Below are 22,107 nucleotides of genomic sequence, written 5' to 3'. Positions count from 1 at the left end.
CCAACGGTCATTGTGATTATTATGTCGAAACATTTGCTCCAGCGACATTCCCTTTCAACTGTATTTCATCACTTCACGCCTCCATCTTCCTCTCAATGAGCCACATAAACCTGTAAAAAAGATATATCGCAAACCGAAATTAGGAAAAGATATTAAAAGGGGCGCATGGTAATAAAGAATACGCATTATGCAATCCGTCCACAACAAGTTCACGCGCTGCAAGATTGGCCGATTTCGGCATTTGTATTTCCCGGGTACAATGGGCAGGGTACGCTTAGCGCGCCGCGTGTCGGTAAAGTCGCAATGCCAAAGAATTCGAGCGTAGCCTCCGAGACTAAATCGCGCGGTAAAGTTAAATTCCCTAATTCCCTTTAGGTAAAGTTGGACAACCAAATCTCCGAGGCTAGCGGCAGCCTTTGCGGAGAGCTTTGATAAATGAATAAATGTAGAAATACTAGAGAGGCTAGAAATACAGCCTCTTAAAAATTGGTGTACTGGACGGATGGATGGATGGATGCTAAGTGTGCCACCAGGCTCGACAAAAAAAAAAAAAAAAAAAAAAAAAAACCCTTCACTCTTCTTTTTCTTAGCGTTGGCCTAGTGTCTTTACTTCAATTAGAACTATTTTACTCCAGAAAAAAAAAAAACTTAAGTTTTCAGCTCCGTTCTCTTCAGCTCAGCGGCATTATATGAATAAACTACCGCACTCCGGCAAGAATCTTTGCATTGCTGTTCCAGGTTATGGACTAAGCAAAAAAAGAATATGAATCAAAGATACTATTCGAGGCTGAATACAAACATAAGTAATGCTGACTGTTCTGAGCTAAAAGAGAACAAAAACGGAAACTGCGAATGCAGCGCCAACGTGCCCAAGGTGGCAACGGTCGGCACTTTCTCACGGAGCGACTGGGCGACTGTGTGGTTCCGCTAGCCACCCTAGTTCCGCACGCTCGTGCGCTCGTCCGTCCTTGAGTTCTCGCGGTAACAGCTGTGATACATCGCTTTGAAAACCGCTACCTTCAGCTACAACGGTGAGTTGCGCTCATCATGTTTGCACTTTTCGCACTCGGTGCGGAGCGCATAAAGTTGTGCAGAAATTGTCCCGCAGGTGCTAGAGCGAACGCGCTGCGCGCATTTGCTTCGTTTCAACGACAGGGCCGATATATGCGTTGCGAGATGTGTTTGACAAGTGCGTTTCTGACCCCGACCACTGTGCAACTCTTTATCTTGGTTTCAGTAAAGATAGTGCGAAGTGCCCCGTCATTTCATGTGACTGCGATGTATCAACGTCGTCGGTTTTTTTCGACAACGCGGGAACATATGCGCGGGTAATTGCATTCTGGGTGCAAGAAAACGAAAGGGGGGAAACTAGGTCAAGCGGCCGGCGATTGGAGCATGAAGAGTCTGCGAAGTTGTAAATTCAAACCGGATTTGATGAGGTCGCTGGTCACGGAATGTTTAGATAGGGGCGAATGCCCATTCTTTCGCCCGAGTTGTCAAGTCACAGCTGACGCGATCGTACTCAGTGTGTTTGGGAAAAAAAGAAAAAAAAAAGAACTTGAATGATGTTCACAATTGTCTGCCTCATTGGAATGAAAATAAGATGTCTTGCTTAGGTTTGCCAAGTAATACTAACCGCACTTTCTGTTACTGTCGGGCAAGTGTAGAAGAACGAGAGAAAAGCCTTTATGATGCAGCGCTGTCTCCCTGCTGTAATTTTATTTCTTGGTACGCTGGTAACTGTAACTTATTGCGATTTGTGTTATGAATGTGAAGCAGGATCAAGAAACTGCTCAAAGTAATATTCGACCTATAAAAATTTCTATTTTTATGACATAGTTGTGTGGTTTGTTGTGTGGTTTGTTGTGTCGCAGCTGTGCAATATGGTGGAAGTCCGCCTGACAAAGACAAGTCAGAATATTATTGTAATGCCAGCAGGAATTTACTTAATGACCAAGAATCTTGAACATTGTGCGAAGAAGTACTTCACTGCACAATGTTCAATGTTCTTGTCCATTGAGTAAGTTTCTGCCGGCACTACAATACTCCTGTATTCATTTTTTTACCCCATGTATAAGTGCTCATGCATACATGCATATTTTGACTTCCATTTTTATAGTTTTCATTGCCAGAAGCCTCTGGATAAAGTTGCATGAGGCAATAATTTCGAAATAACTCATTGTGATTAAATTCATGTTTGTTACAGATCAAAATGGGTCTACAGATCACAGTGGAACCGGTAGTGTTTCTGTTCTTCTCCACCATGCATCTGGAGATGAGTGCCGTCCAAGACATTATAAACACAAAGTGCTGCTTCAGGCACCTCAACACAACTAATGTTGCAGACTGTCACTCGGCCCAAAACCAGACGCGAACCGACATCAAAGCCGAAGCCTCCGTGTGGATTGCTTTCTACTATGGGACAATGTCTGTACTGACTCTAATCTGTGGTATGTGGGTTGGATCGTGGAACGATCGCTTTGGTCGCAAGCGGCCCATGCTTGTCCCCCTTGTTGGTGGGATGGCAAGCGTGCTAAACTTCATTTTTCTGTCGCACTACCTCGACAGCAGTGTGTCGCTTGTAATGATCAGTGCAGTACTAATTGGCATATCTACCGGAAGTTTGGGAATAATATCCAGCTGCTTTGGCTATCTGACCGATGTGACGCCCTTCCAGTCACGTAGTCGACGAATTTCAATACTGGAAGCCATGAATTTCACTGGAGGAGCATTTGGAATGTACCTCGTTGGAGGCCTGCTCAAGTCGACTACTTATGAAGTGATCTTCCTAGTTGAACTCTTCATCTATGCTGTTGCCGTCTTCTACGTTCTGCTTGTCATCCGCGACAAAGTGCCCACAGATGCAAGTGGTGACAGTGGAGTGGAGCATCCTGGAATATTCTCTTTTCGGCATGTGAAGGACATGGCAATGACTGTGTTCAGGCTGCGAGACCATGGGAACAGGGGCCATATCATTCTGCTGCTTCTTGCTGCTTTTGCGATGTTCTATGGCCTAGCAGGCAAGCACTTTTTCATTATTTCATTGTCAGCTAAGATATTTTGACATTCGTGAAGTTATTCGAGCTTCACTCACCAGTATTTCATTTGCCATATCATAGGTTGCTGTTCATTTGTTCATTTTTTTTTTTTTCTTTACTGTTGTTATCTTGGTAGGTCACATTACATTGACTTTACTGAAGTGCTGCTTGAAATGAAGTGTTTCGATTTCTTGATGCAAAGCATGCAGTTGTTTGAATCTGTAGTAGTTCTTATTAATGAGTGGGCATATATTTAAAATAGCCTTAAGCGTCCCACCCCTGGTTATTTCCATGTCACTGACATATGATAACGATATCACATAAGCTTGATTGTGTCTTTGCCCACTACAAAGATGTCTGCGACTTAGTCATGTGTAAAAAATCATGACTTGCATTTTGCGTGCCTGTGTAAAGGGCCTAGATTTTTTGTTTGAAGCTTCTCTTTAGGTAGCTGTTCTTGCACATAATTATTTTTTCGATTGTGCTGCCACTGAAAAAATAATGATGCTCTGATAAATAACCAGCGTTTTGATCTCGAGTGTGAAATTGGCTCAAAACACTGTCAAGCTAATAGCCAACTCGCTTACCTCTCTTTTTGCAGCCCAGATCTACTTGACATACACATTCTTGACCGACGAGCCACTACGCTGGTCAGCAAGTCATTACAGTTTCCTGCAGGGAGTCAATATTGCTGTGGAAGGTGTAGCTCTCCTGGTGGTGCTGCCTTTGGCTTACCGCTTCTTGAATATTTCTGATGCTTTTGCTGGCCTCCTTGGATCAATTTCAAGGTTCTTGGGTCTCTTGTGGCTTGGCCTCTGCACAACAACATCCATGGTGTACTTCAGTGAGTGAATACATTATTTTCTTCGTCATGCAATAAACAGATTTTGTGAGTTTGTAAGGGAAACCGAGTGGAGCAATATTGCAGAAAATATTCCTCAATGCATTATATCCATGTCTTATATTAATAAAATGATTGAGTGCCTTCTGCAGTATTCTACTTGAATTGGCAGTTAGCTGTCGTCCTCTCACTTAAATGCTGATTAATTAGTTCCTATTTAACTTGATGTGTGATATGTATGGTATGATTCAGACAAGGCAGTAATACATCATTACTTCCATTGACTTAGATTCCCCACTTGCTCTTATTTCATTAATATTAATATTTCAGTGTCAACTACGTATGCGATGTAGTATGTACTTTTACAAAATAAAATATTAGTTGTTCATAATTATATTGTTTTCACTTCCATGATTTATCTAGTATGCATTGTTTGTTTGTGCCTGTAAACACATTTAGTAAGAAAGCTGCTTCACAGTTTGCTGAAAAACTGATGTGAGAAATATCTGTTGTAGTATTTCTTCATTTGCCATCTTGCAGTTCCTGTACTTTTCGTCTTCAGTGAGTTTACAAGCCCTTCTATACGTGCACTCTTGTCAAAGATCGTAGCTGTCGATGAAAAAGGTAAGTAAATTTTCCTACATTTTATGTGCAACTAAACTTGTGTTGCCAAGCCCAGTACTTTAACAGAGAATCGTACAGAACACGTGCACACGCTTCTGCACAATACCTTACTAAGCTAGGCTTGGTGGTTCTCCCTCTGAAAGCTAAATTATCGAAGTATACGATGGAGATTCAGGATAACTGAACACCTTCTGGACTTACTCATGATCACATTTAGGCACTAGCAACATGAATAAGGAGCCACATATTATAACAAAGCTGTGTAAACATCATGGCAAGCAGCCTGCTAAGGCTGCCTTCCGTGTATATGATGAAAAAAATAAATGTTTTGGCATGACAAAATAAGTTTACACTGATATTCAGTCAAGGTGTATGCACCATGTACACATATATTGTATTTTTTTTTTCTCGCCTGTAACTTGCCCATGCATATAACCAACAACCACACCCTGAACTACAACTTCTGTAAATATTTGCGATTCCCCTGTAATGCCCACACGTTTTAACCATGCAAACGAATTTTACGCCTTGACAGAAACGACCCCACTAACTATGCTCGAAGTTGGCAAAAATTTTATTTTCACCTACTTTCAGTCACCAGTGTTGCTGTCCCATCCTCTTTCTCAGCCGTTGCTGTCACTGCCACCTTCCTTTAATTTGTGGGAAGCGTTGCCATGAAGCCACATTGCACAAATTTGGGGATAAAGTACACCCAGACTTTAGCTCTGAATTTGCCTTATTTCCGTGGGTTAACATGAGAACATATGATATGCAGTTCTGCAAGTAACTTTGATGAGAACTAACAGACAATAATGCCAAGGGAAGTATAGGGGATGATATTTGTTGTAATTATGACATAAATGTGAAGAAAATAAAGTGGGCGAAAAGATGACTTGCCGCCGGCAGGGACTGAACCTGCAATCTTCGAATAGTGCTATTCGAAGGTTGCAGGCTTGGTCCCTGCTGGCAGCAAGTTATCTTTTCATCCACTTTAGTTTCTTCACATTTATACCATAATTGCTACAAATATCATCCCCTATACTTTCCTTGGCATTATTGTCTGTAAGTTTTCATCAATATTGTGTCTGACAAAGAAAAACAAGCCCTTAAAAAATTTCTCTTCTTTCGTTCATTCATAGCGAGGGTCTTGTTCTGGCAGACTTGATGCCTTCAGGTAGTATGTGAAAGATCATTGGTCAGCTGCCAACTCGTAAAAAGATCACGTGCTACGTGGTGCCAGCAGACAGAAAAAAAGTGTTCCACACTTGCCCCCATGGCTGCGATCAGCACTAACACTCCCAAGTTTAAATGCACAGATATATCCAATGAAGTGGACGGGGAGATGACCACTGCCGCAGCATACTTGCTAGAGCATCGGACGCGTTGTTCGAAGGTTGCAGGTTCAGTCCTTGGCGGCGACAAGTTATCTTTTCGGCCATTTTACTTTCTTCTCATTTATATCCTAATTACTACAGATAGCATCCCCTATACTTTCCTTGGCATTATTGTCTGTTAGTTCTCATCAATATTGTGCCTAACAAAGAAAAACGAGCCCTTAAAAATGTCCTTTTTTTCGTGCAAGTAAATTTGCTTCTTGTTCATGTGATTGCACAATTGATGCATGTGATTTCACTTTAATCCAGAGGTGATTTGACTCGGAAAAGTCATCTTTATAGGAGCACAGTCACAGTTATTTAGGCATATGCAAACATACAAAAATTATCAAAAAACTACAATTCAATAATCTTTGATTTGGTTTAGTCCTGTAATCGAATTGTCACTATTTATGAATGGAAACATTCTGTCAGTAGTCATTAACTAAAGCATCAAGTATGCACAATAAGTCGTAAGTTGGAATAGAAATACTGGGTAAAACATTCGTCATTGTCATTCAGCATGTGGCTCTTCTGAATAAACATTGTTGATGTAAAAATTGTCCATCTTGAATGACAGCTGTGCAATGCAATAAAATAGCATAGCTTTATTGCTGTGGGAACAGTATAGGCATCAAAGATGAGCACTTACTATGTGCTTGAGCAGGCTACATCGCTCATGAAGCCTGGCTTGACTGGCTATACACATGTGATAAACACTTTCTCTAGAGCCTTGTCATTGCTAGCAAACTGTTTGTTTGTAACTTAGAAGAATAGACTGTTGTGCGAGTCAGTAACACATGATTAATAAAAAGAGTGCGAAAAAATGTGGAAAAAGACAAAGAAAACTACGGGACACGTTTGTTTGTACTGCTGTATTTGTTCATTTAGGAAACACTTCACAATGTGCGAGGAAATAAGATAGTTGTGAAGGTCGTTTTAGGTTAACTGTGACAGCTGCCACACTATATTCAGAAAATATTAGAAAAGTATTCAATATTCGTTACCCGCTTGCTCCTGGCACTGTTATATTTTCCTGTTCACATTTTATTAAGCTTCAAAAATTTTATTCGAACATTGCTACAAGTATCTGTCAGCATGTAGGCATATATATTTATAATGTCCTTTTGGCAGATAAATTGATGCATATAGATTATTTATAAGGCCTGTGACATACACAAAATTTCATAGTGCATAGAGGTCTGATGCTATTTTGTCTTGGGTAGGGGTTAGGCAGTTTGATGCTTCGTAGTAGACGTTCGTTGTTGTTTATGACATGTCTATGTACAGACGGGTCCACTGTTAAAGGGAACACTTGCGTGCAGGGCATGTTTGTATTTCGCTCTCTTGCAAAAACATAGTGGCTTAGATTTGCATAAAACTACTGGTGGTTGACAGTTCTGCCTCTTTTTGATAGACTCGTGCAGTGCATGAACAATGTTTCCCTGTCCACTTGCTGTTAGAAGGCCAGCAAAATGAAATGTGCTCATTGGAGTGTTCCCTTTAACAATGGACCGTACTGTACACAGGAAAACCCCCACTGACCTTTAATTAATGTTGCTCGTTTGGGACTGCTAGTCATCCTAAATATATAAAAAAAATTATGGCGGCTTCACACTAGTGCTGCCAATCCTGAAGGAAGAGCACAGTCCTGGTTTCTCTTTATTTTATCTTTCTTTCTTTCTTCTCTTTCTCTCTGCTTCTTGTATCTGTTTCTTTCTTTCTCTATCAATTTCTTTCTCTTTTTTCCCTTTCTTTCTTTCGTTTTCTTTCTGTCTTGCTCTCTGTTTTTTCTATCTGTCTGTCTTTCTATGTCTTTCTCTGTCTTTCTATCTTTTCATGTCTTTATTCCCTTTATTTCTCTCTCTTTTTCACTTTTTTTTGTCGCTTTCTTTCTCTCTCTATTTTTATCTCTCTCTTTCTCTTTCTATTTTCTTTCTCTCTCTTTCTCTTTCACGTGTTTCACATGCTCCTCTTTGCCGAGAAGAGCTTTTGTTTAATGCTCGCACCTGCTGTACTCGGTAGTGGGGCTTGCCCAATTCCTGTGGCGCATACACACCTGTGGAGTTTTGCACGACGGAGCACAAGTTATTGACAGCTTAAACGGCTTCGCTGTTTAAAAAATTTGTTCATTCATAGCTCTCAAATTCTCACCAGAAATGTAAGCTTTGTTGCAGCAGCACAGAAAAGGTACAGAAATAGTTTTATTGATTGTTTTTTGAAGCTCAGGCAAATAGTTGTAATTCATAAGTTGTATTATGTGCGAAGCACCTTAGGGTCTCGGCTTGTCGGCGTGTCATGTCGTTGTCACGGTCCATCAGAAACTGGTATGCGCCACAAAAGTTGGGTAAATCCCACTACTCGCGACCGGTCCCTACTATGCATATTATAAGTTAAATGTTCGTCGTTACTGCCTAAAACATTATGTTTAACTTAGCAGTGGCGTCAGAATCCCCGACTAAATTTACCAAGGTGCTCAAGTTTCTTATCTAAAACCAGAGACACAAAATGTGCATCTCTACAGTAAAGTCATCTATTTGAAACACCACTTCTTGAAACATATCTGCAAAGTGATGGTGCTTTACTCGCCACCGGTCCACTAAAAATGAAGAAGGCAAAAATTAGCCCAACAAATAGCCGACACCGTTTGTGGAGCTGAAACACCCTTCCCTACTTGCTTTAGGGAGCTGAAACCGGGCATGTAGGGAAGAAGCACCACCTTAGGGTAAGCTGCATTCCAACGCAGTTTTTCGACAACATTAGTGGAGCTGAAACACCTTTCCCTACATGCCCGGTTTGAGGCTTGGCACCACTAGTGCCTCATCAAAAGGAATCTTTCTAAACATTGTGGCGAATTGCCTCGGTCAGGCTCTTCTTCCTATTCTTCTGTCTTTCATTGCCCATTAGCAGCGATTCTTCTGTACGAAACACCTGCGCACACTGCATGCTTGCCCCTCCCCAGATTTCACGTTAGAGGAGCTGAAACACCGTTCCCATCATTCTTCGCCTCTCCTTAGTTTTTCTTTTGTTGCTGCTGTTCGTGAGAAATAAAACAATTGTGTGATCACTCTTTTCTTTGCAGGCAAAGCTTTTGCGGTGATGAGTGCTCTGCAGTCATTTGCGATGTTCACGGGGTCATTGCTCTTCAATGGTCTCTACCCAGCCACGTCAAAGTTTTTTAAAGGCTTTGGCTTCGAATTTGCTGCAGCTCTGCAACTCATTCCCATAGGAATACAGTATAGACCGCTTATAACGTAAGTCGCCGGAGTCGCGAATATCCGCACTATAAGCGGTACCGCACTATAACCAAAACAACCTTATTCAAAGGCTGCACTTGCGCAAAACGTGTTCAGCATGTAGCCTCGCGTGTCCGATAATCGACATATGCGATTTGGGGCGCTTACAACCACTTAAATCTCCGAAAAAAAAATGTTCAAAAATTAACCGCCAAAGACCCGCATTGCCAACGAAATGAACACGGGGGAAAAAAGCAAACAAAACAAAGTGCCATCGCGGAAATTCGCCGCGACTACGTTTCAGGCCACCTCGAGGTGTGCGCATTGCACAGAAACCATGTAGAATCGCGACCGAAATTTCACGTGCTGATCGAGCGCTACCGATCGTTCGATTTCACGGGCGCGCACGCGATGTCCAAGACATTGCAATCGAATCCGGAACACCATTCGAGAGTTGCATGTGCCAACCGTGCCCTCGTTTGATTCCCTTCCCTTTAAGTGCAGCCCTTCCCTTCAAGTGCAAAAAGTTTTGTTGATTCCGCACCAACCGCAACTTGTATCGCCCGCGACCGCTACCGAAAAGCAACCAACGCTGATTAGGCCTAACCTGCGGTTCAGCATGTTGTCGCGGAAAGTTTGTCTAAGACAACATGAAGATCGGACGTCGAAAAGATCGCACTCAAGCACTAACCCAAGAACAGCGCGCGTAATACGAAGTTTGTGTTCGCGGCCGGGAGATCAACGGCGACAAAAGCCCGCCAAGCTCTTTTAAGTCCGCGCACTGGCAGAAAAGGCGAAAGCTCGCGTCATAAGGCCGCAAAACTTTTCAATTTGCGGACGAGGTAGCAAACGCGATATCTGTAGCAAGTGTGATAACGACGACGCTTTTCCCGACAGGAAACTTACTTTAAAGCGCACTTGATGAGGACGCGATCGTACGTTCCACGCGGAACGCGCTGCCGGCAAGCGGCCGCGGAGCCTTGCCGCTGCCGGTGCAAAGCTACTCCGTCGCCTAGGCAACCACCATCCTTCCCCACTCGGTGAGCCCGCACAGCGCTGCCGCAATCTTTTTCCTCCCTCCGCCCCTCGTTCGTTCACTGTGCGTGCCCTCGCCCTTCGTAACGACCTCGTCGCTCCCTCCCCAGCGGCGTACCTCCTTTGAGAACCGCACTCGTTACCGCGTTTGTCAGAAATATTTTCCCGCAACCGCATTATAAACGGTATTTCATCTTGGGGGACTGCACAATAAGCGGTATGCGTATACATGCGGTTCTATGGGAGGGTAAACGGGAGTCGAAAAAGACCGCATTATAACCGGTCCTGCACTATATGCGGTTACGTTATAAGTGGTCTGCACTGTACTTCTGTGAGTTCAATTTTAAAAATATTGTGAATATAGTGTAACATCGCTGTCATCTTGCTGGTTAACTAATTTATAAGCAGTAACTAAGAAGGAAAAAAAATGGAAACAATAATATCTCTAAGAAAAAAATTAACAGGCACAAATTGATAGGATGTGCAAACAAATACTAATTAAGAAAAGTATTATATAACGTGAAATAAATAAATAAATATAGGAAAAGGGTGTAAGGAACAATGTGCTGCATAAGGTCACTGTACAATATATACATATTAACACTTATTATACACACTCCAGTATAAACAGGAGGACAAGTCTATTAATGTGTTAATAATGTACTCTTTGCTTCACTCTTAAAATGATTGTAATGTGGATGCATTTACATAAGATGGAATTGAGTTTCATAGATGATATTCCTAAAAACATGAATTGAAGTTTCCAATAAATAATTTGGACTTTATGTGTTGTGCTGAAAATCTTGTGCTATAAAATAATGAGGCTAGCGCAAGCAGAACCTGGATTACTCAGCTTAGTATTTGTGAGACAAAACATGACTAGTAACAGGTTTTGACTAAATCATATGTGCAAGGTTAACAGGTTTAGGAAACGAAATATGGGTGCCGAGCGAGATGTAAATGGTTGGAATCTTATTTGTGAGACTTCTTGTTGTTGATGTATGGAATATGTATAATGATGTGGAATACGAAAGATCACTGTGTATACGTAGCTCTTGTAATGCAAAGACTACAGAGTGCTTTCGATCGTGGCGCACAAGCTCGTACAAATATGTGCTTTCGTATTTCATGGATTTTCTTCAATATGCTAAAAAATATAATTGTGCAGTTGGTGGGAATTGGTATTCATCTTTTGTCTACCAAGCAAAAGGCAAAGGAAATCTCATACAGGATTTCTTTTCATCTGGCGAGGGCCATAGATGAATAGTAATTCCTGTGTGTACACTGCGCTACAAAATAGTGCAAGCTTCCCAGAAAACAAATTTGTTGTTGACAAAGAAGGAGCAGAAATCTGCTTTCCAGCGGTTTTAAATACGCCACTCCAAAGTTAGGCAGGTATTTCAATGATGGCTACCCTTTTCAATGCTGAAAACATGGTATTTTTCAATTATGATGATTTTAAATACACGCTTTAACCTCTGGTAGTCTCTTGAGTGGACGTGGCTTAGATTTTATACTTCTTTGTTTGTTCTTTTTTGGCAGATACCTGTACTTCCGATTCAGAAGAGAAGCACCTTATGCTGAAATCGAGGGGGAAAGCATGAGCTCCAATATTGTGGAGAGTTGAAAGACCTGGCAAAGGCATTGCCAGTTTCACGCTTTCTGCTGACAAGCGTCACACTTAGGAGCGTGCATGTTTGCAAAGGAGAGAAGTGCCATATTATCCTCAACTTAGCACTGGTGCAGCAGCAGCGTCCTGGATTGTGGGGGGGCCTCTGTGAAGTTGCCCCTTGTATGGTTGATGGCTGCGAACTGAAGAAAAGCATTGAAAGCTGTCAGTATCCCAGTATGGTATGGCCTTCATGGTTATGATGTAATCAGAAATGTACTCTAGAAGCAAGGACTTGGGTAATGTGGTTAACATAGAAAGCTGAATTCATTTGCAGCTGGTTGGGCCTAGCAACATGCCTGCTGTTGAGTTCGAGCACCACATCCCTTAAACACTCGGTGCTCGTTGAGGCAGGCACAGAGGCAAATGTTGCAAGGTAACACTGTTAATTTACTTTTTATTCACAGCTGACAGGAAAAAAAGTTCTGTACATCTCCTGGAGTATTTAATTTTGTTTTCAACGAACAATTTGTGTTGTTCTGCAATGGCATCAAAGATGTTTTATTTCCAAAGTAGTCAAGCCGACATTATACTGCACAAACAGGGAAGTATTTGAGTAAATGCTGCTGAATTACTTTAAAGGGATGTCAATAAAGCTTATATCAGGCACGCAGGTGGGGGGGGGGCCTGGGACCCCCCCCCCCGAATTTCGTCCAGGCTTTTAAATTTCCCGGGCAACTTCTTTTTCTTTTTGCCATGGAAAGACTTTCGAACAATTAGGCCGTGCCCCCCCCCCCCCCCCGAAAAAAAATCCTGGCTACGTGCCTGGCTTATATTCACATGTATATCATAGGAGACTGGTCATTATTGTTTTTTTTCATTGTGCACCATTGTGCTGGTCACACAAAACTCTAAGAGTTGCTCTTTTTGTGTCTGTTGGAAACTTATGAATGTTGGCAGCGTCGGTTCAAACTTTACACTGAATCTATTCCACACTCCATCCACGAGCAGTCAAACAATCTAGTTACATATTTTTATTTTGCTTGATGTGGTTTCTGGTAAGCAGCCTTTCGTTGTCTGGTTTATTCAACGTCACATTTAACGTTGTTTTACTGTGGTGTAAACTGTTGTTACTTATTGATCATGTTCGGTTGTGTGGAGAGGGTGTGCTTGCTATTGTTATACCAGCAGGTGACCTTCCTGTTGCCATCGTCACAGGTTGAAGTCTTTCACAATGTGCTCTTAATGCACATGTTCTTGATTTTTAATTTTAAAGTCATAATAATATCTCAATGTGTTTAATACCTTGATGTGTTAGTATATTCCTATTGTCCTGTATATAGTACTTTTCAGTGTCTTAAGTTCACATGCACATACAAGTGCATCGCAATAACATTGACGCTTTATTAAGTTATTATGACTGCTTATTGAGCTTGAACAAGCAAGTGGCCTAATGTGAGGAAGTTCGTTTTTTTCTTTCTTTCTTTCTTTCTCACTCTCTCTTCTTTTGTCGTTGTTTTGGGGGGTGCAAAAGGAGGCTTTGCAGTTATACGTATACATGTCAGACTTAACATTTCAAAGAGCTCCGGTAGCGGATCTTGAATCTCCTTCTCTGCCTTTGCCACTGTAGTAGGCAACTTAAAGTGTTTTGTAAGTGCAGAAGTTTTTTTCCAACTGATTTGCTAGAGTGGTGCAAAAGTGGACTCCACAAAGTCGACAACCTGACGGTCATTTCTTCTTGCTTGTTTAGCTGTAACTCTGTTGCTTGTTATGAATGTATTGACGAGTGGTCTGCAGTTAAATTCAATTACAGTTGTAGTAGAACTTTCATAATAACTCGTCTTGCTTCGCACTGTAGAAAAGATACTTTGAACCTTGAAAACCAAAAACATGAAGACATTGTGAAACATTGAATGTGAGCTATAAGGTAGGCATTCAATACGAAGAATATTTACATAGAATTTTGTTTAAGATGTGAAGAAATTTTCATTAAAAATTTATCGTTTCTTTCATAGCTTCAGTATAACCTTCTGATTTTGGAATCATAAGGTTGCCTCATGGAAGCCCACTTTGTTAGTAAGTTGAGGTATGGTGTGTGCAATAACCATCTAACCATCTGAATTGTAAAGGCGCTACAGGGCTGCTTTATGGTTAACAGTTTTGTGTCGTCGTAGCTAACTGGCTTATTTTACTTTTTAAAAGTTGAGATATTGCTTACGCAGTCGGTAAAGCCGTATTTTGGAATTGTAAATGATGTATGCATGGCATTTGGTCAATTTACTTTTTGAACAGTTACATTGATTTTATTCTGGCAGGAAAATCTGGTATCATATTTTCCCATCTGGTTATGACATCACTCACCCTCACTCAACATGTGTGCAATTTTAGATAGTCTTAATGCTCTGCCACTTTTTTTAACGGTAGTACTGATGTTCTGAAGCTTAGTGCACCTTCATTCAATTATCGCTGCTACTATTTTACCTTATCAGCTACCCACTCATATTATTTCATACATGTCACTGGTGGTGGCCATGACTGTCATGAAACATTCCATTTCTTTTGCAGCTATCAGGCTGTATATATGTAAGAATTGCATGCCTACATTTTTCAGTCAATCTCGCATAATTGGACGAAGGCCTGCTGTTGACTGTTGTAACTTCATTCTCTGACATGAACGCACAAGTCTCGTGATGTTAGCTCTGGCGTCTTGTGTCTCCATATATGCAAGTGGAATATTTTGTAGAAACAACATGAAGCACTGCCAAGTGTTGTTTTATTTTCTCCCCTTCTTACTGAACTCGTTAGATCTCTTGAAGTTCTGGGAAATGCAATACTATTTAAGAAGTTTCATTATTTTGCACCTCCAGCACAAAATCAACCTCCTCAATTTTGTAATCACGAGCAATAAATTTTCATACTGTTACAATTGTTTCAAAGATGGTTACTAATAGTGAGCACTCTCTGTACATGTCCTACGGGGAAGTTACCCATGTCCTTCTTTGTTTATTTCCTTTTTCAGCCAATTTTCTGCAGGGTTGGCACAGGCTGTGAAGTTCTGGCATTGCAACTACACAACATTTAGGGCTTGTTACCATTAACAATCGTTACTTTTTGATTGGAAGAGAATAAAAAAAAGAAGCTCACGTGCTTAGGTTCCAGTCTTGTATATTAACGAATCAAGGGAGGCCAGAAATAATGCTGAACTTACCACATAGAACCGACTGGGCATATGTGTGAGATGTAAAGCTATGTATATTGCATATTTCGAAGGTTGTGGGTTCAGTTTCCACTAGCAACGAGTTGTTTTCTCAACCACATTAATTAAGTTCTATTTATGCCAAAATTGCTACACTACTTTAAAAAAGTACAAATTATGACCCCTTTGCTTTCCTTGGCTTCATCTGTGGCCTTCATCACGTTGCGTATAACGAAGATATGAGCCCATCGATCCATTCCTCTTCTTTCATATATTATTGTATTATTCAGTAACTGTTATTTTGACCTGTTGTACCTCTGACGACGTTGTGCCTAGAGCAACTGCAAGCTTAGCCAGTCAGTTGAGGTTCATTGTATGGAAACGAATGTGTCAAGAACGGGGACACAAGATCGAAGAACGAGAAAGGCAGCACAAATACCTCACCCTCTTATAATTTAAGTAGACCACTTCATAGGATGAGCTGGTGATGCAAAAGAAGGGAACGCAAGTTGTAGTAGTTCGGAATAGATGTGCTGTTTTGATTGGCGAGTCACGCCTCTCGTTAATTGTGCTGGCCGCCGCAAATCAATTAGCATGAAGCTCACTGTACTGCGGCAACCTCACCATACTGTATATAGCTCTAACACCTGTTCGCTAAATGAAGCGTACGTGCTGCGCGTCTCGTCGGTTCGGCGCAGCTTAGTCGAGCCGAGAAGGGCACGTGCTGGCACAACATTATTAACCGTGAACGGCTTGAAGTGTGCGAGTGATTACGCGCGTGTATGACTCTGCGCGCGCGGCGCGCGCGCGCGGAGTCACACACACACACGCACACACACCACACCACACACACACCACACACACACCACACACACACACACACACACACACACACACACACACACACACACACACACACACACACACACACACACACACACACACACACACACACACACACACACACACACACACACACACACACACACACACACACACACACACACACACACACCCACACACACACACCACACACACACACACACACACACAACACACACACACACACACACACACACACACACACACACACACACACACACACACACACACACACACACACACACACACACGGTGTTTCACGTAACGAACCAAATATTTTTTAAAAAGTGGTTTGCCGCAACTGAATGCAACCAACGACTTATAGTTCGCCGTCATGGAGCGCTCGTTAGGGTATTTCTACATTGCGCTTAATTAAGATCAGTTATGCAAGACTCTTAATATTCACTTAAGGCCAAGTGCGTTTCGTTACGTTGTACAGCGCATTCCTAAACGACCGATACGATTTTTAGTGGCAATGTATATGCGATTCGTGACCTCTTCCGGCGATCAGAGAAAGCCCGCGAAATATGAAATAAAACCACGTGACCGCGTTCTCGCGCTACCGTACTGCAGCCCTTTCAATCGTGGACCGTCAACCTATCGCTTATCAGGGACGACGGCGCTTCCATGCCGTCTGCGGCCGTCAAAAATGCTGACGCGCCTTGAAGCCGGTGTCTAGGGCCGCGGCCGGTTGTTACGCTCGAAGCACGGTTGAGAGCGCTAGCTTGTTAACTAACTACCCGATGCCCTCTCGCACCCAAGCACCTGTAAAAATTTTGATCAATCATCGAGCCTATCAATCACAGCGAGACTTCAGGGGAATCCACGTATGGTCTAGTATAGTGCTTGCGTTAAATTATAAATTGGTGCTGAAATCATGGAGCACACGCTCCCTTTCATAATATTTTTTCTGTCGGAAAAAAAAACAACAACATTCAAAACGTTGCCTCAAGAGATGTTCCGGGCGAACCATTCAATATTGTAGTAAACAATTTAAATATTGTGAGTCCGTGCATGAGCGCCTGCGTAATATCGCATTTACTTTTTTTGATTTCAGTAAATGCAGCACTCGAACATTGGAAAACCAGGCACGAGAAATAGGGAAGGGAATATGCGAACGTGTATGCCGGGAGCGGCAGCTGTGACTGTGCCTGGGAGGAAAGGAAGGACACGGGTTCAGCGAACGACACACACGCGCAAAGAGTTTATTTTTGCTACGCACGTGATCGCACCCATTCGCGGGTTCAGGGGGAATGCCCCGATGCTTCCGTTCACAGATGGCGTGTTCATTTCCACGTGCGGTTTCTAAGCGCGCTAACATACGCTGCCCGTTCCCCGATTACGCATGCTATCTATTACCGCCACCTCTTCACTTATTCAGCTGAATAACTATTTAGGCACAGGCGCTATATCGCTCAAAGCGCTGGTGCTGCTGTCCTCTTTGACGTAGAAAGTTGCGTCACGTGCGTACGGATGTGTCGGCATTCGCTTACACCACGCGCGTTTCAGCATCGCGAAATGAGCTGTCGAGTTCAGGAGAACCACATCTGACTCAATGTCTCGTTGTGATACATTCGGTTTTCTCCAGTACGCTCCTTGTCCCTATATAATGAGGTGCGACGCCCTATACGCTTGCAGTTTCGAAATCTTCGATCCCGCGCAGCTCCGGTGTCATCTCGCTGTGACTTAACAAGTCTGAGGAAACTTCGATTTTCGGATTACCTCACCGTTGTGCCAATCTTTGTCTGTCGCACAGCGTTATTTCTTTGTTCTCTTATATTGTGAGTGTGTCAGGGAAGCAGCGAAACTCCGCTGAAGTAACTATAATGACAAAACTGTCAGCTTAAAGAAGGCCTTTCCGACTGCCCCGTTAGCCGGATAAGTAGCTTAAAGGGGCCCTCCAACACTATTCAACCCCCCATTTTTTACTTGCGGGTTGCGTAGACTGATGGCTGGGGATAATTTTAGCATAAGTTTAAGCACCGATATCAAATTATTTAGTATTTTAATCACGCGTTGAAGTCGCTACATCGCTGCTGACCGCATCAGCGCGTAGTGGCGCTTGCCAGAACTATTGCGGGCGGAAATGACGAAGATGGGCGCTGGCCTATGATTGGATAAATGTAACGTTAGAAGTAATAACGGCGTTGCATCAAAGTTGAGATTACTATTGTGTTTCGTTTTTCTTTTCTGTGCTTTTTCAATGAACTCCAAATAGCCGCCGTCGCAACAAAAAATATTACTACAACCACAAAGTACGACAGAGGCGCCGGTTGCCATTTCGCCTCTGGTTGCTCTGGCTTTCTTTTTTTTTTTGTTGTTGTTGTTTTTGCCTGCGCCGGTCGGATGTCCATATGAAACGCTTGCCCCTCTTCCTTCTTTTTGCGTCTGTACGTTTGCGAGCTGCCTCTTTCCGCATGTGCGGTAGGCTCATGATTGTTGTTGAAACGGTGCAAGTAATCCTCTTCGTTGAATTGTTGTCGCTGCACACTTGTAACTCGTCGGGCTGCTCACCGAACAACCCGCGTAGGGGCGACCGTGTTTAACCGCCCATGCCGCTCCACAAATTCCCTTCTCAGAATGAGAAGAGGGAATGACATGGAATGTCGTTGTAAGGAACAGCAGACAAAGCCTCCCCAGCCTCGCTACGAAGCAGTAGCGCCCGCTCAAGTTCTGACAAGTCAGGAGGAACCACGTTTGTTACTATGGCAACGACGTCAACAATACGTTGGAAAGGAGAAGCAACAATGGTGTGCGAGCTTCCCCTACGTAAGAGCTTTCAGCCCATTTCATTGGAGCGCCATCCGACGTCACAGCAGAGAGTGAAATGTGGTCACGTGACTCCGCGAAAATCGAGTTGAGGGCAGGCATTTTTTTTCTTGTATTTTGAATTTTCTAAATTGAATAACTTCGTACTGCGTGCCGCTATCGCTGCCGTTCTTGCTGCACTAGTTCGTCCGTACTTCAGTCTACGCAATCCACGAGTAAAAAATGGGGGGTTGAAGAGTGTTAGAGGGCCCCTTTAAGTGTAGAAAGCTAAGCGCTCTATAAGGAGCTGGAAGGTCAACGACAGCGCATAAGGTTAAGATGATCGTCGAAAAGAAGCTTTAAATCAAATGTCTACTCAATTTGTGCCTTCAGAGCGGACACGTTCGAAACAAGTTTGTCTCGGGTCACACGAGCCGTGAAACTATACCCGGCGTTCTGAAGTAGTGCTGCGCATTCGGAGCAAGCTTCCATGACATTAACGGTACGTGTCGTATAAGGCGCGCCTTTTGTTTAGTTTTTCTTTTTCAATTTTTGCCGCTGGTTCCGCAAGTACGGCCTCGGTGCTTGTAAAGGGCACGTGTCGGCATTTCACGCATTCTTGGAACAGAACGTGTTCGTTCCGCGCATATTTAAGGAATCAGGCAAGCCGAAGTGCCGTGCGCTTCGGCGGTTTAGATACAGGCTCGGGAAAACGAGAGTGGTGAGGGAAGTAGGGAGTGTAGGATGAGATGGTATCATCCGACGCAGCCTGGCGAGGTCGTTTGCAATGCTGCAAGTATGTAAACGAGTTACGAAGCTCATTGTTGTCGTGCTTCGCTGGAGAAACGCATGCTCGAAGCTACGCAACTGCACGACAGGTCTTCACCGGGAAGAGGCACGGCTCGATTTTTTTTCTCTCACTTTTTGCTTCAACAAGGTCCATGGGGCGAAAATACATCGTCGAAGGAACCGAAACATTTTGACTCTCCATTTTTTTCATCTGTGGACGCGCCTGTATGTTTACGTGGTGATTTTGCACGGCTTGTCGCACTCTATGGCTCACTCATACAGCGCGCCAAAAGAAGAATGTGAATGAACCTGCGTTGTTGTGCCAGCAGAAGTGATGTCTTGGTGCGTTCCTCCTCCGCAGTCTGAGGCTTAAAAAAATATGCGTCAGGTGTCTCATTATGCGCGAGTCTCTTGGGCACGCGCTAGTGGCCTTGATCTGTGACGACCGTGTATGGGCTGTTTTCTACGTTTATTTGTGCTCTGACCTGCCGATATCGTACCCGTTTAATGCGTATTTATGGAAAAGAAAGTAGTCTGACTTGTCAAGGGTCTGCTCCTATGGTGCTGAGACGTCGCGTAAGTAGTTGGGTACTGTGGTTAAATGTTTCAGCGGGTGCGTTCGCTTGTTTTAAAGACGATAGTCTTTCTTGGGATACTTCAACGGAGAAATTTTGGTCTGTCTTTCTGTCTGTCTTTCTGTTTGTCGGCACGTCACTCGATTCAGCCACTCGGCCAAAGTTGAACTACTTGCCCAAGGGCCAGCCATCTTGAACTGGTACGGCTGTTCATACTTGTGAACGTTGTCGATCAAAAAAGTAAATATCACGCATATCTGAGGCGCAACATCACTAGTTAAGTATTAGGTGGTGTGTTCCTTTAATAGAAAATGCATACATACGTAATTCTAAAAACCCTAGTTTCTTAAGCTGCGCTGAAAATTCGACTGCGCTGAAACTTGCCTTCCTCCGTGCCCTCTGCACGAGCTCATTGTTGTGTTTCGGTTTCGGTTCTGTATTGCTCTGTACGAATGCCATGGGGCGCCGCTCTGCAATCCTGTTTTACCCAGGCGACGTGTAAATAAAAGAGTGTGGAGAGTACTCGTTGAGTGCGGACGTTTCTTCTGCTTCAGCGCTTCGCGCCAAACCGCGTGTTCGGGCTGGCTGGCGTCCCCGCCGGTCGCGTTGGTCACCGCCGGTCTTCGCCTGCTGCTGCGCCGGCACTACCAGCCCGCAACACAGCACTCATGTTTCCCGACGAATTGCCAGATCGCGTCCATATCTCACGCAGCGCCTCTTCTATCGTCTTTAGACGACATTTGCAGCGAAGCACGCAGATACGCGGCCATTTTTTCTTTTTCTTTCCCTCTTTTATTTCGTTCAAGTGCGAATCAAAGGTTGTCCTTCACCGTAGCTGTCGAACGCGGCACGTAGAGTATCTCGTCGCACATAGTAGTGTTATCAGTGGAGTAGTCGTCAGAATACAAATACGCGGGAGAACAAGTAGAGGGCTCAGTCTAACCGGACTTTCAACCGCCAGCGTCTTTTTTTCCCCTTTCCACTATAGGGAGAAGCCAGCAAAAGCAGCTTGCGGAAACAAATGCATTAAGTGTGACCGAATATATTTTTACGGGAGCTGAGCAGGAATTTCACGCACCATGCCATCTATTACAACGCTGCTGTAATAGACGGGCTTTAGCATCACTTAAAGCCCCTTGATCTAGGAAAGTAACGACACTCTCCTCCGCGCGCGAGTTTCCTCCTCGATTCTCCTCGCACGCCGCCGGCGCGCGCTGCGCACGGCACCATTTTTCGCCGGCGCTCCCGCGGGCGCGCCGTAGAAATCAACGGAGGCGCGTAGTGTCGGGCCACTTTCGCGCACCGGTGCTGTAGAAAACTTTGAAAAATGGTGATAAGAAGATCGAGAACACTGAAATGAACGTTCAATAAAATAATAGTTTCTTTAGAAAGCCGTGTAAATGGGCCGTGCTAATTTAAAAAGAGCTTTATGCAGCGTTCCATCATGCAGACGTTTTTTTCTGCCACATGATAACATGCTTTACACTTACATCTGAAATAACTTAGCTTGCGTGATGTCCGCCTGTGTCTGGATTTTTTGTCTCTTTCCTGTGCGCGCATGTGCAACTCAGGTACTTACAGCGTCGCATCTTGAAATGACATCGTGGATAATACATTGTCCATCCATGTACTGTTATGTGACGTGAAATTAGACTTGCGCGGTGGTCTCCAAACTGAACAAGACGCTTGCGCAGTGTCAGCACGATCAAGCGGCGCCGACAGCAACTCATCTACCGCAGTACCAGAAGCGCCGGAGAAAGATTTTTCAGAATAGTATTTTGGCGTTCGTGTCAAAGAAACTAGCACTCGGTTTAGCTGTGAGCGGAGACATTCCGCACGGATGTTAAAACACATCGGTGCGATGATTTTAGCTCGTGTTACATGAACAGAAAGAAGCTCTCCGAAAAACAGCAGAAGGGTGATTTTAAAGCATTTGCTATCAGAGCGAGAATTTTCGGCCTCTGCCTCGAAGCCGATATCGACAGCAAGCGAGCGCGATCACTAGAACACCCCCTGCACGTCGTCTCCGCGAGAAAACCAAATTATGATCGTCTCCCGGTTATGCGTGCGTGGCATCCAAATTCAAAAGCAATCTAATGAACTGAAAAAAAAAAGCAGTGTTAGCTAGCTGGCGCTGCTCATGTATACAATACCGTGGGCC

The 22,107-nt window shown here is 43.5% G+C and overlaps 1 protein-coding gene across 1 annotated transcript; it reads left to right on the top strand.

Annotated features, from left to right (window-relative positions):
* Nucleotides 1-909: 909 nt before the first annotated feature.
* Nucleotides 910-12,457, top strand: LOC119387158 (proton-coupled folate transporter). Its single transcript, XM_037654465.2, has 6 exons — nt 910-1,031; nt 2,207-3,020; nt 3,640-3,882; nt 4,420-4,503; nt 8,959-9,112; nt 11,690-12,457. The coding sequence occupies exons 2-6, from the start codon at nt 2,213-2,215 to the stop codon at nt 11,772-11,774; spliced, it is 1,374 nt and encodes a 457-aa protein (XP_037510393.1). The 5' UTR covers nt 910-1,031; nt 2,207-2,212; the 3' UTR covers nt 11,775-12,457.
* The last annotated feature ends 9,650 nt before the right edge of the window (nt 12,458-22,107 follow it).

Source organism: Rhipicephalus sanguineus, chromosome 3 (assembly GCF_013339695.2).
Source record: "Rhipicephalus sanguineus isolate Rsan-2018 chromosome 3, BIME_Rsan_1.4, whole genome shotgun sequence".
In the NCBI taxonomy this organism is placed as follows: Eukaryota; Metazoa; Arthropoda; class Arachnida; order Ixodida; family Ixodidae; genus Rhipicephalus; species Rhipicephalus sanguineus.
Note: the sequence above shows the minus strand (reverse complement) of the source record. Positions and strands in the feature narration are given on the sequence as shown.